This window comes from Scardinius erythrophthalmus, assembly GCF_964197995.2.
Source record: "Scardinius erythrophthalmus genome assembly, chromosome: 6".
Taxonomy (NCBI): Eukaryota; Metazoa; Chordata; class Actinopteri; order Cypriniformes; family Leuciscidae; genus Scardinius; species Scardinius erythrophthalmus.
This window is the reverse complement of record NC_138226.1, coordinates 44498126-44517468: the sequence shown is the minus strand read 5'-3', so window position 1 is coordinate 44517468 and position 19343 is coordinate 44498126. Positions and strand designations below refer to the sequence as shown.

Genomic DNA, 19343 nt, shown 5'->3' with positions numbered 1-19343 from the left:
CTCATTGACGATCACACGTTGATCTGATTGGTTACAAGGTAATTTGTGACGTCAGAAACACCAGCGATTTCAAACTGTATTTTTGAGACTGTCTTTGGTTCAATGCAGATTTAAGGAGAAAACACTCAGCAATGGTGTCGACTTTACACATGGTTTGTCTTAAAGCATATTAAAAACACCACAAAGACATATAAACAACATTAAAAGCTGGATTTTCACCACAGGGGGACTTTAATGTTTCACGTTTTCACCATGAATGAAACAAAGAAATGTAGATCTTCTTTAATGTGAATGCAACATAAAATGTTGCTATTTTAAATAAATCCACATATAAACATCATTACTATTTTCGGCAAATAAATAAAAAAAATGCCATATATCCCCCAAAATCTGCACAAAAACATTAATAAAAAAGTGATATTACAAGCGTTTTAAAAAACTGACATGATTGTTGCAAAAATCACAAGTTTTGGGCCTCTGGAGAACTGATAAAAGTTCAAGTTTAACTTTTGCATAAAGATAACTGCATATAACTGCCATTAATTAGCAAAAATTACTAAAAGGCAATCGAAATATAGTAGGCTACTGTGCAATTAGATAAACTGTTCATTAATTACATCACTTTATCTCTGTCTTTATCCCCTTTTTTCCCTCTTCCCTGCATCAGACACTGCAGTAGGCTATCTATGGTATACTATAATGCTAATTTATATGTGTCGTGTGTCATGTGAATTCGGCTATCCGTCACAATCAGGTAACTTTCACCGTGTCTAGACCTGGCGTGAGTGGCCAGGCCCGCTTCTACTGGGGAGCCCGAGTGTATGAAGCTCCCTAAACAAACGAAAGCAATGCTGTCAACAGATTCCCAATGATAAACTGAATGCGCGTTCTTAAAAAAAAATTAACGTGCGTTCTATTTCTGACGCATTTCAAGCACTCGCTGGGTGGGGGAAGATTGATGCGGCGGACCAGGATGAGTCGGGTTTTTTTTTTTTGTTTTGTTTTTTTTTTGCTTAATTTGATAATATTAATAGTATTAAAATAGTATTAGTAATAAAAAAAAATTCACTAGTTTTGGTGCAGCTATAGATGAGTTGCGCCCCTAGCATTTGCCAATTCCGCCTATGCCGCGGCCCAGCCCTGCGAAGGTGATTGGGCTCTCAGGCGAGATCCCAATAAGTCAGTTCAGTCCGATGTAACATCGAACGTGACTGGCTGAGAGGGAACTGAGGATTTAAATACACACAGGAATAATTAATGGAACAAAAAACAGGTGCGTAACTCAATCAGAAACCATGGAGACAAACTAGCAACAAGAACAAGAAACAGTGACAGGGAACAAAAAAGGAAAAAAAAAGAAAACTAAACATAATCCTGACACTAGCACATTTTACATGCAAGTCAAATTCAATTTTAGGTCTATACAAATATGTTGATTTTTGCATGCGCAGGCATCAGAATATACCATACATGGTCATACAAGAATGCCAATTTTTGCGCATTTCCTTGCTGTTATTGGTCAGTCAGGTTGTCAATGACCAGAGAATTTCAGTCCCGTCTCCCAGCATCCTGTACCTCACATGAAACAATCGCAGTAATAACCAAATGACAACATAGTGGTAAGGTAAGTAATTTTCACTGACAAGTTCGACTCTCCTCTCTATGCACCACTTTGAAAAAATGAACTAGCACAAAACTGCAGATTTTCAGTCAGTGTATAATATCAGTCATGCTCCATATAGACTGTTGGTCTGTTACAAAGCATTCTTCACAAATGTAATGATGAAAACTTGGAGGAAATGAGGCAAGTGTGAAGAGTTGTGCGAGACAACAGGAAACCAATATTCAGTGCATTCGTTTCCTCCTTTTTATCTGATGTGTCACAGTCACTTGCGTCAGAGACCATATATCAGGTTTAGGTTCTCTTTCTGGATTAACTTGTACTGAGGAGATGAGAGAGAAAGCGAAAGGATTGATCAGATTAAGGATGGTGGACTTTTGGCACCTGCCGCTGTTGCTGTGTCTCACAGGACTCCTGCAGGGGGGTAAGACTGAATATCATTTCATTATATTATAAAGATTACAAATATATAGACTGAGAATTTATCATTTGGTTCCACTTGGACACTGTATTAGGTGACTACTATGTACTAAAATTTTAATGAATACATTTTAAATTAAATTAATTTGATGCAATGCACTTATTGTATACATGTTTTTACATGGTACTTATGTTTAAATAAATATCTGAATGTAATTACAGCTGTAATTATTATCTATATTTACATCAATAATTACACTGTTGACACTTATCTTACACCTTAACCCACCCTTAAACTTATAGTTTACCCATACTTACCCATACAACGAAACCTGTCCTAACCTTACCCGTATCCAACCGCGATAGCAGCTCAAGTGTTTTGCAATACAAAATTCAATCACTCTGCTGAAGCTCTTAAATCTTATTTTGCACTTCTACATATTCAGTCTTGCTGTGTGAAAAGATGAGAGAGAACTAATGCAGTCACACAAATCTATCATATGGGTTCAATTGACTTATTATATGCATGGATCACTTTTAGGATAATTTTTGTAATAGTTTTTTATTTTTATTTATTTTTGGAGCTTAATATCCCTAGCCCCCATTCACTTTGTTGTATGGAAAAAAAATTGTGTGAAAATAAAAACATTGAAAGTGAGTCACACATGTTTGGGAAAGTAAATGATGACAAACCATTTTTTGGGTGAAGTATTTAAGATTTGCCTGTCTAATGCATCTCTCCACACAGATCTGTGCTACGGCCAGCGTCTGGTCCAAATCCAGGACGGTCCTCTGTATAGAGTACAAGGATACCCCATCTCCATATCCTGTAATGTTAGTGGGTTCAAAGGCCCACCTGTGCAGGATTTTGAATTTAAGGTCAAGAAATCAAACATGGATATAAATATCATCAGTACTGAAGATCAAGACTTTGCCTGGGCAATGTACTCCAAGAGAGTAAGGGAAAAAGATATTGAGATTGAGAGGTTGTCAGGATCTTCAGTTCTCTTGTGGATCAAACATTTGCTGGAAGGGGATGCTGGTGATTACTTCTGTCAAACCCCAAACACAGATGGTGGATATTTCGGAAGTTATGAAGCAGAAACAAAACTTAATGGTAAGATATGTCTTTATCTTGAGTGTTTTGGTGATCAATCAGATGATTTGGCTATTTTGAGATTACTGACATTTCATTGGCAGATCTATATCTAGAGAGATCCATCTGTTAGCATCCATTGCCATTTCCATTCATCCCAACAGAAGATGATCAGCTATAAGCTGAAGTTGTACATATATTTATTTGAATCACTATTATATCAGCCATCAGTTACTCTCTAGATATTGGTATTGAAAACACATAATGGTCGATCACCCGTTACTAATGTTTTCAATGCAAAAATCCACAGTGATTGAGGACACCCTGAAGGCCTCGTACTCTGGCTCTTCCTCTCAGAGCTTGTCTGAAGGTGATCCTCTTCAGCTTGAGTGCCAGGTCTCCAGTGAAACTTATCAGCACACCCATCTGTCGGTCAGCTGGTTTGTCCACAGTGAAGCGGATGAGAACCCCCGACCAATCATCACTCTGGACAAAGATCTGACTGTAAAGCCAGGAGCTGGATTTGAGGATCGCTACCACAGAGGTCTTATCAGCATGGATAAGGTGGAGGACACAACCTTCAGACTGAAGATGTTGCAAGTGCAGCAGTCAGACCAGGGGAAAATCTACTGCAAAGCCATTGAGTGGATCCAAGACCCAGACCGTTCCTGGACACAGATTGCCCACCAAACCAGCACACCATGTAACGTGGAGGTCAAACAAATTGGTAAGATTTAGCCTATATGTTGTAATTTAAACCAGAGTTTCTCAACTGGGTTTGCTTCAGGACCCAGACTTTACACCTAGTGACCCAACAGAATTTAGAGTACAAAAGTAACAAAAAATGCCCTTAAAATGTTGATATTTATTCACATTTATCTACACATTTTTCTAAATGTCTCTTAAATTTCAGTCATTTTATGCTCTCTGCTGTCAATAGTTTACAGTACAATTACTCCTGCTTTTTCCTGTGTTTCATAAGTGGCTGAGGCAGGTTCGTTCAGTGTCTATATGAAGGCCTCAAAGGAGGCCCTACAGGTGGGAGATTCCCTGGACATCCACTGCAGTGTGAAGGCACAGAGTCTTCCTGGTCATTTATTTTCGGTGACCTGGCTGAAGGACCAGAAGAACGTGGCTCAGATTGGATCTTCTGGGATGCTCACCGTGTTTGACAGTTATAAAGAGAGAGAGAATGCAGCGGAGATGAGAGCAGTGAAAAGCAGTCGCACGGACTACTTGCTGACCATCCGTTCGGCTAGGGCTGAAGACCTGGGCCAATACCAGTGTGAAGTGTGGCAGGAAGACATGAATGATGATGGCACCTTCAGAAAAATACAAAAACAACTGTCCAGTGCAGAGACTGTGAGCATCACGGCCAAAGGTAAATAATGCCACGGTGTTTCTCCTCTACAGTCAAGTGGACTTTATTGTGTTGCAATTCAGTTGCTTAGGTGTTCTGGTCATTTCCACTGTCAAGAACATTCTAGACATCTACCATGTAATGTGAAATATAATTATTATTTATAACAACTATATAAATACACAGATAAAAATAAATAATTCAATTATATGTTATTGCATCACAAGACACTGACATTGCCTGTTTATTTGCCTGTCTGGTCAGAGAGTGATCTGACGCTGGTCATGGTGACGAAGGATGCTGTGACGGAGGGAGATACTCTACAGGTCACCTGCTTGGTGTCCAGATCCAACGGTCCTTTATCAGTGTCATGGCAACACAAGAAAGACTCACGGGATTCCTTCAGTGATGTCATCAGTCTGACCCATGAGGGAGTGATGAAAGATATTGGGACAAAGTATCAGGACAGACACGTCCAAACCCTCCATTCTCCAGCTGGAAACTTTACCCTGGAGATCGCTGCATCTGCAACATCTGATAGTGGCGAATACAGGTGCAGTGTGTCTGAGTGGACCGTACAGAGCAATGGAGAGATGACGAAAGCCAACACACAGTCTCAGCAAAAAGCCATTTCGGTTAATTCTATTGGTAAGACTGTTATATAATCACACATTATTCTCAGGATCAGAGAAATTGTCTAGATTTGCTGACATAAATTCTTTGTCATTACTTATATTTCTACTGCATGTTACTGATACCAGAGTATGAATAATCACTGCAGACATTTCTTTTCAGAATCTCTAATGCAGGTGACCTTGATAAGTCGTACAACAAATGTGCATATAAATTCTCCAGTAGAATTACTATGTATAGTCAAAGGGCCTAAAGTGTCTCTGGCTGTACGCTGGATGTTTCAGCCCCCCAATTCAACTGTACAAACGGAAATTTTATCCATACGCCACACTGGAGAAATCGCCTGGGGAGCAGATCAGAGAAACTATCAGCTGTCCATTCAGACACAGCCGTCAGCCACACATTTTTTGCTCATTGTGCCACGAGCCAGCAAGCAACACGGAGGACAGTACCAGTGCCAAGTTGATGCCTATCAAAAGTATGTACAGAAAGCCATGAAGAACTCCAACCTGCTGGCGGTGACTGTACAAAAACCTGGTAAATACAGCTTTTTTTTTTCATAATTGTATTAAGAAGGTACATTCTACATCAAACATTTGAACATACATTAGTCTTTCTACTCTTATATCTTTTGATCTTAAGGCCTATGCTGAAATGCTTAAAATTAGTTTTGCAGACAAATATACTGTAAGTTGTTTAGTCTGATGTTACATTAGGTGTCATTAACTACTATGTACATATATAAAATATGTTCATACAACATGTTACATTGTACTTATATTTAAAGTATCTGCACATACAGTAATTGCACATGTAATCACACTGTAGAAATTAAAACAACAATTACGCTGCTTTTAAACCTACCCTTCTTCTAACCCTACCCATATCCCAACCTGGTCACCCATTATTTTATAATTACACAAATATGTGTTTGGTAATGTTAATTGACAATATTTTCTTACTATTAATGATAGTGGGAAGGGTTAGATTCAGGGGATAGTTGTGTAGGGATACATGTGTAGACATGTAAAGTCTACACCGAACAGGCAAATGAAACCACTATGGTTGAATGGTCAGGAAGGTGGTGAAGCAGCACACTGTGGAGTGCATAGGACAAGCTGGAGTACTGAAGAACACCTGGCCATTCACTGCAACCAAAGAAATTACCAGCCGTAAAGCTTAATATTTACGTACATATTTACAGCGGGTCTATTCGCACGGGATTAGTATTACCTGAGGTAATTTTTCCGGACCTTTTTACTGAAGGTAAAAGTTGTTGTAATCTTTACTGACATTGTCCGTAATGATTACTTAGATGGCACATTCAGACGGGACTAAAATCACAGAGAAGCTCTTGTAATTATTGCTTTACCCCACCTCTCCATGTTAAACTATTGATTGATTGATTAACTTTATTAATCCCCAGAGGGAAATTTAGGTGTCGCAGCAGCACAACCATACAATGAATAGATTAAAACAACTTTAAAACAACATTCCCAAACAACACAAGACTCATTCTCCAGTATCAAGTCGCAAAGCATTGTGATTATACAAAAACATAAATCATAAAAAGTATGTCATCTTGAATAACACTGATTATACAACTTAATTGCAGTAGGAAAAAAAGACTTCCTATAACGCTCCCTGTAACAGCGTGGATGGATTAATCTTAAACTGTGAGTACTCATAAAATCACGAACTATTTCATTTAGGGGATGACAATCATACTTCATCATAGAAGAGAGTTTCCCGATCATTCTATCCTGTATTATCACCTCTAAGTTGGGTAACACACTCCCTACAACAGAACCTGCCTTCTTTATCAGTTTATTTAACTTATTCTTCTCCTTTTCTAGCAGTCCCCCTCCCCAACTTGTGACAGAGTACAAGATCACAGATGAGACCACAGAGTCATAGAAGGTCTTAAGTAGTACATGACTTACACCAAAGGACCTCAGTCGCCTTAACAAATGAATACGACTTTGACCTTTCTTATAGACTTGCATTGTGTTGTCAGACCAATTGAGCTTATTATTCAAATACACACCCAAATACTTGTAAGTTTTTACAATCTCAACTTCTGACTCTCTTATTTTTACTGGTACCACTTGCTGAGGAAATCTACTAAAATCAACTACAACTTCCTTTGTCTTACTAGCATTTAGCCTGAGACAATTTTTCTCACACCAGTCCACAAAACTCTTTAACAACTCCCTATATTCACTCTCATCATGGTCCGTTATACAGCCAACAATTGCGGAGTCGTCAGAAAATTTCTGAAGGTGACAGGATTTAGAATTATACTGGAAATCTGACGTATAAAAAGTGAACAAAAATGGAGCTAAAACCGTTCCCTGAGGGACTCCAGTGCTGCACTTCACTACTTGAGAGACACAGTCCTGCATCCTCACATACTGTGGTCTATTGGAAAGATAGTCAATTATCCAATTTACCATACCATGATGTACTCCAACATTTTCCATCTTACTTTGCAGTAGTGAGGGCTGAATAGTATTAAACGCACTAGAGAAGTCAAAGAAAGTGATTCTGACAGTACTGCCCGAGGTCTCTAAATGACTTAAAGATTTATGCAAGAGGTATATAAGTGCATCGTCAACCCCAACACCGGTTTTATAAGCAAACTGAAGTTTATCCACAGCACTACACAATACTGACTTTAAATGATCTAGTACTAGTCTCTCAAACACCTTCATTAACTGTGACGTTAAAGCTATTGGTCTATAATGTGAGAACTCCTTGGGATTTGTTAACTTGGGTACGGGTACTATGCATGATGTCTTCCATAAAACAGGTAATTTCTCCAAGCGCAGACTCAAATTAAAAATATAGTGAACCACCCTACAAATCTGATCAGCACAGGCCTTAAGGACTCTAGGATTAATGCCATCCGGACCTTGAGATTTATTTATCTTAATTCTCCTTAACCCATTTCTTACTTGTTCAACTGACATAGAAAAGCCAGGAATATATTCACAAATGGGAGAAATGGGAGAAAAGGATGAGCTAATAGCTGGGGGTAGATATAGTGGAGAGCTCTGTGGTAAACTACTTAGTGGGAGATGTTCAAGATCATCATTAGACCCAGCATCAAATCTATTAAAAAATAAATTTAATCCATCTACCCATGTCTGACCACCAGGGGCAATATACCTCCTTACTTTATTTTCATGTCCAGACATCATATTTAGATCTTTCCAAACACCTCTCACATTCTTTTGTTGTAGTTTCTGTTCCGTTTTTAACTTATAACTCTCTTTCCCCTCTCTAACTTTAACTTTTAGTAACCTCTGTACTCTCTTTTGCTCATCCTTATCACCCACTAGAAAGGCCCTCTTTTTCTTGTTTAATAGTACTTTTAACTCAGAGGTGACCCAAGGCTTGTTGTTTGAATAACATTTGATCTTTTTGGTAGGTACTGTGTTTTCAACACAGAAGTTAATATAATCTGTAATACATTCAGTTAAACTATCAATGTCCTCTATTCTAAACTATTCCTGTCCGAATAGGGCTCTACTTGTGCAGGTATTGTGTATAGGTACCCTGCTGAGATTTTCAAAGTGGCAAGCCTGGAAATGCTCTGCACATTCCTCTGCATCTTGACCAACATCTGGGATGAGGAAATCATGCCACAATAATTCAAAGAGGCCAACCATCTTTAAGAATAAGGGCAGGAAAGCACTGTGGCAAGTACAGAGGCATCTCACTTCTGTCAATCTCTGGAAAGATCATTGCAAGAATTCTAAATAGGCTGATTGACTCCATCTCAGAGAAGTCCTTGCCAGAGGCTCAGTGAGGATTCAGACATGGCCGAAGCACCATTTACATGGTCTTCACAGTCAGGCAGGTTCAGGAAAAATGCACCAAGCAGCATGAGAATTTCTATGCTTTTTTTATCGACCTTACAAAGGCTTTTGACCCCATAAATAGAGAAGCCCTGTGGACCATTCTTGTAAAGTTTGGATGCCCCAGAAATTTTACAAACTTGATCTGCCTCTTTCACCACAGAATGATGGGCTTGTCCTCTCCAATGGAGATGCTTCACTTTCATTTGACATTTCATATGGGGTGTGGCAAGGATGTGTGCTTGCTCCCAACCTTTTTAACCTGTTCTTTGCCTGCTTCCTGGCACATTCTCTATAAGGACTAGAGAGAGGAGTGTACCCGGCTCCCTTTTTGATCTCCGTAGACTGAATACCAAATCGATTGAACGGCTGATACTGATCCTGTTTGCTGATGACTGTGTCCTTATGGCACACTCTGTGTTGGATCTAAAAGTCATTATGAACAGAAGTTGCACATCTATTTGGCCTCACCATCAGTCTTAGTAAGACTGAGGTCTTATTTTAACCTGCTACTGGCTCTAGAGCCCCTCCACCTATAGTGACCAAAGAAGTAACAAAGCATCATCCCTTCTGATGACTCACTAGACAAGGAGATTTCTTCATGCATCAGAAAAGCCAGCCAATCCCTCAGTCGTGTGCATCAAAGAGTACAGACCCACAAGAACAAGCTGGCAACCAGCTTCATCAAATCAGGGTATACAGGTTGTTCATGCTCACTAGTCTTTTCTATGGCTGTGAAACCTGGACACTTTACTGAAAGCACCTGAAACAGCTTGAGCAATTCCATCAGAGGTCTCTATCGTCAATCATCAGCATCAAATAGCAGGACAGAGTTTTGGACAGAGCGGCCTGGTCAGTGTCGAGGCCATGATCATGTTTGTTGGAGAGGCCATGTTATACATATGGACAGTTCCCGTATCCCATGATAGATCCTCTACAGAGTGCTGACTTAAGACCACAGGAGTCAAGGTTGCCCAAAAAGCGTTACAAGGACTGTATCAAAGAATGTCTTAAGTACTTTGATTTTCCTGTGGCAGAACTCGAATCCAGAGCTGAGGACAGAGCAGCTGGCATTTTAGCTATAAACCAATTCAGTAGAATTCATTGCAGTGCAGCTTTCCCTGCATCATTTGGCACTGTAGCCCAATATGTTTTCCCTCAGTAATTGTTTGCCTTATCAAAGTTAATCACATAGTTTAGGGTTGAATGCCGTCTGCTCTGTTGTGACCAAAAGAGCGTGGAAGATGTATATAGTTTTTCTTAATTACAAACCCAAACCCAACCTGTTCCCTAAGATATTCATGAAACATTAACCCAAACCCGACTCAAAACCCACAAGTTCGTCTGGACACATCGGGCTCGGGTTGGGTAGCAGACCTCTACTTTTCTGTCCTAAAGTGTTTACATCCAGAATAGGTATTATCAGTCAAACAAGTTCCCAACAGAGAAAGACTGCACAAAAAGTGATGTCATCGTAATCAATAGCTATTACTGTATCATCACTGTTATCAATATAGTAAATACATTTAACATTAAAATTAAAGTGTTACCCCTAATAGAAACAAATGAATCTGGCCAAAGTTTTGCATAACAACATGTATGCACGCAATAAATACATAATGTAATGTGTGCATAGTAGTTAAATACTCCTAATATAAAGAGGGGCTGATTTGTTTAACATTTTTGGTTATTACATAATAATTCCATTGGTATTATTTCATAGTTTTAAATGGGGGGTCATATGATGCTTTTTTAATGTTTACCTTTAGTGTGTAATGTATCTGTGCATGTATAAGATCTCATACTCATAGATAAGCTCATAGTCTCCTACATATGAATTTATTCTAAAACTACTTCAGACTGTCAGGGTTATGTTCTGTTGTGTGTTGGTTCTGTTTATCCCTGTGCCTATCATTTGACCCAGTTTCCCAGTGTGATTAATGATTCCATTCCTAATTCACAAGTTCCCTCATTTAGTTCTGGTATAATTGCTCCTTGTTTTGTTCAGCTCTTTGTCCTATCTCATCAGTATTAAGAAGTTGTTTCCTGTGTGTGGCTTTCATTGTTGGATTAATGACTATTTCCTGGTATTCTCCTTCGTCGTGCACTTCCTTGCAACAGCCACTAGAGTTCTCAACGGGCCTGAAAATTACAACCCGACCCGACCCGGCCCGTGGCTTTTAAAGCCCGGACCCGATGTAACCCGACACATAAACATGAATTATCTGCCCGAACCCGACCCGCGGCCCGACGCCGCGTCAGTTTTTTTTTTCTCTCATACACGTATTATCATGACCAGCAGACGGGAATTCAAATCAACCTTTAATGTTCACGCCTTTTAACAATACAAACAATACAAACAACTGAAACAATTAACTTTAAATATATAAATAGGCTGTAGTAGCGACGGTGAATTCACCTGCGGCAAGTTTACTTCTCACCAACTCCATCTTCTTCTCGAGGCTAAAGGCGTCAGGTCTGCCCCCGCCCCTCTCCATGATGCACGTTACACGCAGCAGCCAGACTTTCTTTACGGTGACCAGCAGCGATGATTAATAAATGTTTTTTTTTTTTTTTTTTTTTTTTACTGAGCGGAAAAGATTAAGCCCGAGGTCCGACCCGACCCGAGTCATTTGATTATATTTTCGACCCGAACCCGGCCCGAACCCGCGGGTCCCGTCGGGTTTGTCGGGCCGGCCCGACCCGTTGAGAACTCTAACAGCCACCCGTGACAGAAGACAGGACCATAACAGTATTTTTGCAGCTCTGCCATTCCTCCCATTAGCCTGCAATACTTGTAGCACAGGGAGTCTCACACCAGGGTTTTTTTGGAGTTGGCAAATGCCAAATTCATTATCCAGAGCGCTCGCTTTGCATGTTCTTCATCTCAAGCCTCAGCAAGCTGTCCAAGGCATGCCCGTGACACGGACCTGCCTAAAACACCTTGATATTACACCGTCCAGATATTACTTCTACAAACATCTATGTCACAAAGTGAAATATTACCATAATGTCCGGCCAAAGGCATACATAAAGAAAGAAGATGAGGATTTAGTGAATTGTGGTGTTGTCACCATGTCTTGGAGATGCTGTTGTTCTATGCAAAAGCAAAACCCTGTTCCTTGAGCTACTGAAATTGGATGAAATTACAAATTAGTTGTTAAGATTTATTTGTAACGCTGTTCCTGACCAGTAAAACCCAAAAGTTAGCTTGTGTACAGTGCATTTAACAGACAACAGCTTCCTGAACCTGGAACTATATTAGAAATGTATATTTTGTAAATGTTTTAAACTGTATTTTATGTTGTCACTTCAGGACATAAAGCTTTTACAATGAGAAGACGAAAACCGAGAGATATCAATTGAAAAGGAGAACTGGAAACTTAACCATGGCTCAAACAGAACAAACACATGTGACCACATATGCCAACATTGTGTGTGTTTGTGTTTCAAGCATGTAAATTAAATTACAGAACATTTGTACATGTCCTTTCACAGAGCTGCAAAATATCCACTGCTTTTATAAAGCATTTAGACAACTGTAGATTCATTACTGATCTACAATTTACTGAATATTTCTGTCTCTCTCTCTCCCCACTTTGAATGTTTACCAACAGTCAGCAAGATGAGCCTGTCCAGACTCAAGTCTCGCCTGGAAACCACTGTCAACACTGATGCTAAGATTGAATGCTCAGTCCTGACGACAACCACAAATACTTCTCGTTTCACGATTACATGGATGACTGGGTCCCAGATGCTCTTAACTATGGACCTAGATGCTGTTGTCAAGTTTGGCCCCGCAGCTGGACTAGAGATGGACCAGAGAATCCGCATGGAAGTAAGACAGAAACAGACCTTCCAGCTGACTCTCCATCAGGTCAGAACATCTGACAGTGGACAGTATCGCTGTGAGGTGGAAGAGTGGCTTCAGGATCCTCTTGGAGACTGGTATTCCCTAAAGAAAATGTCTGGTTCCACAGAGCTTGTTGTCAATGAGAAAGGTAAAGAAAACACACACACACACACACACACACACACACACACACACACACTTCATTGCACTTCATTGCAATGGTCGTTTCACTGAACTGCAATATTCTTCACACAAATACGTTTTTAATGATTAAGAAAACTCTTCTTTACTTGGGTCAAATAAAAGTCTAGTTTAAAAAGTGTTTCCAATATTTTAAACTTTTTCTAAGAAATAATACAATATACTATTTTTTTAAAAAATGAGACCTTTTTATTCTCATGATATAATGAGATTCAGGCAAGCCGATCTAATGAGAAAACATAACTATTTAACAAATAGTTTAAGTTCACCTCTAACCCCATCCCTAATCATAATCATCAGTGGGACATAAGTATTTTCGAATACGAATTAGCCACCAATTCACTAAAACATTAAATAGTTACAAATTGCCATGAAAGTGCTTTGGGTTAAGTTGTTACCACATTTTTAACTTTATGCCACCAAAAATATCAAAATTACTTTTAATTCAGAAATTAAAACATCAAGAGATTTATTCAAATTGTTGCATGTATGTATTTATATAAATTATGTATTTTTGAATAAATTAAGAAATTCAGAAAAAAACCTCATATCATAACCCACTTATGGATGTTGTACTTTTCTCTTTCAGCCAGTGATTTCAGAATGAATAAAGCTAACACTCAGCTGAAGGTTAAAGAGGGAGAGCAGCTGGTGTTGAATTGCTCAGTGGAGGGTATTGGTTCTGATTCCACACTTCGCTATTCCCTTTCCTGGTGGTATAACCGAGATCAGTCCTCCAGTTTGACACTTCTTAATTATAATTATGATGGCCGTCTGATATTCAACAGCTTTGAGTTTGAGGGACGACTCCTCTTCTCCAGCCCAGCAGTGGGTGTCTTTCACTTGGCTATACATAGAGCCATCCAGGAAGACAGGGGGCGCTACTACTGTCAAGTTGATCAGTACCAGCTGGACTGTAAAGGGCAATGGTCATTTAAGGCAAGCGACAAGTCAGGTTACACAAATGTCAGTGTTCAGCTTATAGGTGAGTATTCTATATTTTTTAATTTAGAGTTCTAAAATCATATAAATTTTTGATTTAGAAGATAATTTATGTTTATTTTTCATTTCTTAAATTAAATCAGAGAACAAACTGCATGTGCACAAGGAGGACAAAAGCTTCAACATCACCAATCTGCAAGAGGGGGTCACCGTTGACTGCGTCATTGACTCACGGTCCAGTGATGTATCTGTGTTTGAGGTGACTTGGTCCAGGGGTCAGAGAAACGAACGACCCATCATCATCTTCAATGCCAGCCGTGATGGAACCTTACACAGTGCGATCGTTGATAAAGATCTGGTGTTTAGACGCCCAAGTGCAATGCACTATAAGCTGACTGTGCCAAACATCAACCCTATTGATACTGGCCTTTACTACTGTCAGGTTGCTGAATGGATTCAGACAGCTGCGAACAAGTGGAGAAGGATTGGTGAAGACAAGTCTGGAGAGCTATCCGTCCATGTGGACACTGCGGAGAGCAAAAAGACAGACAGCTTTACTATGGACAGGACTGAAAAGCATCTTAGCATCAAAGAAGGAGAGCAGTTTGAGCTTGAATGCTCTTTGGGTGTAGAAAAAGAGGATCCTACACGTCACTACACTCTCAGATGGGTGTTTAATAGCCTGGAATCTTCTAGCGGGATACCTTTATTGTCATACTCTTATAATGGTCGTCTGCAGTACTATACAGAAAACAAGGACAGGTTACACTTCTCTAGACCTTCTTCTAGTACTTTCAATCTGGTTGTGTTAAACTCAGATACAGCTGATAGTGGAAGCTACCAGTGCAGAGTTGAGCAGCACAAGCTCGACTGTGAGGGCAAGTGGGAACTCACGGCACAAGCCAAATCAGGCTCAACTAACGTGATGGTTCACAGTACTGGTAATACATCCATTTAACACCTTATCCAGTTTTCCTCAACTATTAGTCTTATTAATAACTTATGAAACCCTGTCATATTGCTTATGGCTACCAACATATGACCGTCTTTAATGGTGTCACTGTATTCTGTTTCATTCTTGTTTGATCTGTGATGTTGTGTTTGATTTAAACAGAAAGTAAACTGCGTGTAAAGAAGGAGAACCGAATGCTCAACTTCACCAATCATCAGGCTGGGTTCACCGTTGACTGTGTCATTGAGTCACAGTCCAGTGATAAGTCTACCTTTGAGGTCACCTGGTTCAAGTTTCAGGAGAAAGGACCAGTCGCTATATACACTGCCAGACGTGATGGTACCTTACACAGTCCAACCGGTGATAAACATCTGGTGTTTGAACGACCACTTACCACACACTACAAGCTGACTGTGCTGCAGATCCGCCCCACTGATAGGGGGCAATACTACTGTCAGGTCGAGGAGTATCTTCCAACTGCTGACAACTGGAGGAAATTGGTTTCAGATAAATCTGGAGAGCTCTCTGTCCATGTCCACACTGAAGGTAACTATCTACAAACTAACATGTCTTTATACTAAAGATACTTTAAATGTGCTTTTACACACGCACAGCTTATAATACAGTGTTTATTTACTACTACAATACTATTTCGTTATTTTGTCCTGGAAGTCTGAGCAGCAGTCGAAGCAATATAACTCATTTTCATAGGGGATCCACTGTCACAGCACAGTTTAAATTGCAATATTTGACTAAATAATCTCAATGTATTTTTTGGCCAAGCTATTCAGCCTTATATATTATTTTGAAATTAAAACAATAAAAATGTAACGCTTACTAAAACACATGACATATTTAATCTGTTTATTTGCATGTCATGTATCCATTAATTGTCATTAAAGAACCTTGAACATGTGAATGTGTCTATAAATTATTAATATTAAATTAAAATCTCAGGGTGTAGTCCAAGTAAATATTTTATGTCTAAGAGGTTTGTCTGACAAAAAAGTTTGTGAACCCCTATTGTAAGTGATTTGAGCCATTTTTTATCATTTGCACTAGACTTTAGTCACTAAATTACTCTGTCTACATCCCTTCAACTACACTAAGTAGAAGATGTTAATGGATCAGCATCCTTCTTGCTGACCCCTGTGACACAGACACTCTCAGTGCAAAGTCAGCAAACTCCAAGGATATCTTATAAACCTGGAGAGAGCTATTCATTCCCATTCATCACAATGCCAGTCTCTTAGTGGCCGCCTGATCCCCCGGAAGTACACACACACACACACACACACACACACACACACACACACACACACACACACACACATTATGGGCACACACATGTATTTCGAGGCAAGCACTTCAGTCGTAAATGACTAATCACTCTAGAGCTGCAGGAAATGACATCATGACAACATTAACCCTAACCTTATTTTAAAAATAACTTACAGCACATTCAACCATAAATCTAATGTATACACAAAACAAAAAATATTTTGATTTTCTAAAAAAAAGAACAATCTAACATTTGATTTGTTTCCTCAGGTGATCCTGAAAAACGGACAGACCCGTTAGGAGCAGCGCTGGGAATCACTATTCCTCTGATCTGTTTACTTGTATTGGTTATAATATTGTTGTTGAGAAGAGAGCACAAGAGGAACTGTGAGCTTAAGAAAAAGAAAGCCTGTCTGTGGGCTGAAAACAACCCTCTTACCCCTGTGCCGGAGGTCCCTTCTCCTGAAGCGGATCATTCCTGATCCAAACCTGTTTACCGCAGTAACAGTATTAATCACACGGGCCTGTGACACACACAACGCACTGTTACTGAGGGTTATCTATTTTAACTCAGATACAAGTTTATTTACTCGTTCATTCTCTTTTGTATTATATGATTAATATTACTCTAAATAAATTCAATAGGCAAGATAAATAGAATATACATACATAATATTAAACCAGTTGTTCTCAGCTGGTGTTTCAGGACTCTGATTTTACATTTCACATCAAGTGTAGGCCACCCAGACAGTGTCGGCCCAGATCCGGCTCACATCCGGCTCACATCCGGTTCATGTGGACTCAATGCGTACCAAACAGACCCGTGGCTAAAACAGAATCAAAATAATGCTCAGGTAAATAAGAATGTCCTGAAACTACACATCGAAATGTATTCTTTTTAATAATAATTTATTACTGGTAATTTGGTATGACCATGATGGATGTAACAGACTTGTCTTATATTTAAGTGTTTTATGTTTTCTAAATGTTTTGTAAAAAAAAAAAAAAAAAAAAAAAAAAAAAATTCTGAATGTAATTGTTCGTCGAGTTAGATTTTAGATGTATTCTCTTTGCAGCTATATTCATTCACTGCAAATATTACCTAGTGGGCACAAACCATAGTTAATCTCCTTTAAACACATGTTGTATGCAATGTAGGTTCTGTTGTATTTTACCTTGCTTAATTTTGCTCATGGTTCATGAGGATGAACATGTCATTCAGCCTGCCCATGCTTCTGAGTGAAAGATGAATTTTTGAGAAAATACAAAAAAATGGCCAATAGTTTGTCTGCATGCACAGCCTTTGACGTGAAGTTAATGACAGAGCGGACCTATGAGACATTTTCCATGTAATTGCATAATTTGCGACTGTATTGCACAGTATTATAGTGTTCGCATTGGAATTGTGCATTGTAAACACATGTATTGATTGTTACTGCTATATTTTCAATTAAAATCAATGGCTTTTACTCTCCATTCCTCTCTTTAAAGTTGCTTCACTTGAGCAACATAGCAACAGCCACTGTGGTTACTGAGTCAGATCACGACACACGCACTACTCAGACATTTCCATTGTAGACGGGAAGTCGAGAAGCTCTGAGGAGATCTGTTTGACAATCACAATGGTGTGTGGTTGTGGTTTTTGTTGCTTATGTTAGGCCGATCTCACGAAGACACAGAGGAAACGCTTTCTTTGCAAAAACTAATTGCATGACTGAAACCACTAAAAGACATTTGGTTTAGGAAGAAAGTCTACTAAAATGGTAATATGGAAACATTGTATTAGGGGAAAGTCATGTTATGGTTTATTATACACGTGTTTAAATGTGTGTTTTTATAATCCATCTTTAAATGATGGATTTGAGAATCAAGGAGAATTTCTAATAGGTACTGCACATGAAACACTTCTTCCTCTCTCTACACTGCAAATGTAAACCAACATAGCATTTATTTGATCACATATGCAGTTAAAACAGTAATATTGTAAATCAAAGCTTAATTCAACTGTCCACAAATATACAATTAAAGACTTATCGCAATTATAATAAAGTACGAAGCTATTTCTAATGAAGACGGCCATACAGGGACTAAATGTAGAGGTCTACGCTACTTATATTTTCCAAAGAGAAAAAAAATAATCTCCAAAGATTTTTTTGTGGTCCTATTGTCATATTTTAAGTCATAAGTCATATTTTATGTTATAGTTGTCATATCAGCTTCACCTGCTACCCAAAGAAGTTCCTATATCTCTATGACCTCAAATGTTGTAAAAGAAAAAAAAAAAAAGTGTCGTTCACACAGCACTGTATCTGCAGGTTATTTGCAGTTCTAACCACACACACATACACACACTGTAAAAGGATAAAGGATACATTTAAAGGTCACATAAAGTCACCTCTATTTATATGGCTAACAGGAAAATAATGCACCCGAGTTTGCTGTACAGCAGATCTAGAAGAATGTATTGCCACATATTGCCACAGTCCAGCTGAGGTGAGTCCAGTGATGGTTCATTTCTGTTGTAAAAAAGCTCTGGAGAAAACAGTGATCTCATCGTCCAGGTATGGGTCAACTTCGCCCTCTACTGGTGAAAAGTGGCTTTCATTCAGACAACCAATGATTTCATGCTGTGCTGAGCATCACATGCGCACTATATTTTTACTGCAATTTATGAGTAATCAAGTTTTAATTTGTTGACTTGACATATACAATTAGACTTAATCAAATAATCAATTACAAGAACTTCTTAGTCATCTGAAATGATGCCCACTCTCTCTCTAAGACTGTTGCTGCAGGTCTTTTTCATAATTAATGTGAATGAAGAATGAATAAAAAAATATCAATGCAATTTAGTTTTATTATGATCATCAGAAAATTTCTTATTTTCTATATTTTTTCCCACACTTTCACAATACAGATTGTTTTAAATCAGCTTTACAGAAAATGCACGTTTCCTGCCATCAGGCCTGGATGAACAAGTAATTAAATCACTAAATTTGCTTTATTCTCTTTGAGCCACAATGAGCGGTCAGAGGCGACTTTGTCAAGAGAAAAACTCATATAAAAACTGTATAACAATTTACTTCCAAGAAAGTACAAATCATGTTAAATTAGACAAAGT

The 19343-nt window shown here is 38.8% G+C and overlaps 1 protein-coding gene across 1 annotated transcript; it reads left to right on the top strand.

Moving 5' to 3' along the window:
• Positions 1–1987: 1987 nt before the first annotated feature.
• On the top strand, positions 1988–17215 carry cd101 (CD101 molecule; the record flags this gene model as incomplete). Its single annotated transcript, XM_081367423.1, has 11 exons — positions 1988–2045; positions 2790–3158; positions 3448–3864; positions 4120–4518; positions 4762–5145; positions 5293–5667; positions 12611–12994; positions 13637–14032; positions 14133–14930; positions 15104–15487; positions 16493–17215. 11 exons carry the CDS (start codon positions 1988–1990, stop codon positions 16702–16704), a joined length of 4176 nt encoding a protein of 1391 aa, XP_081223549.1. The 3' UTR covers positions 16705–17215.
• Positions 17216–19343: the final 2128 nt, after the last annotated feature.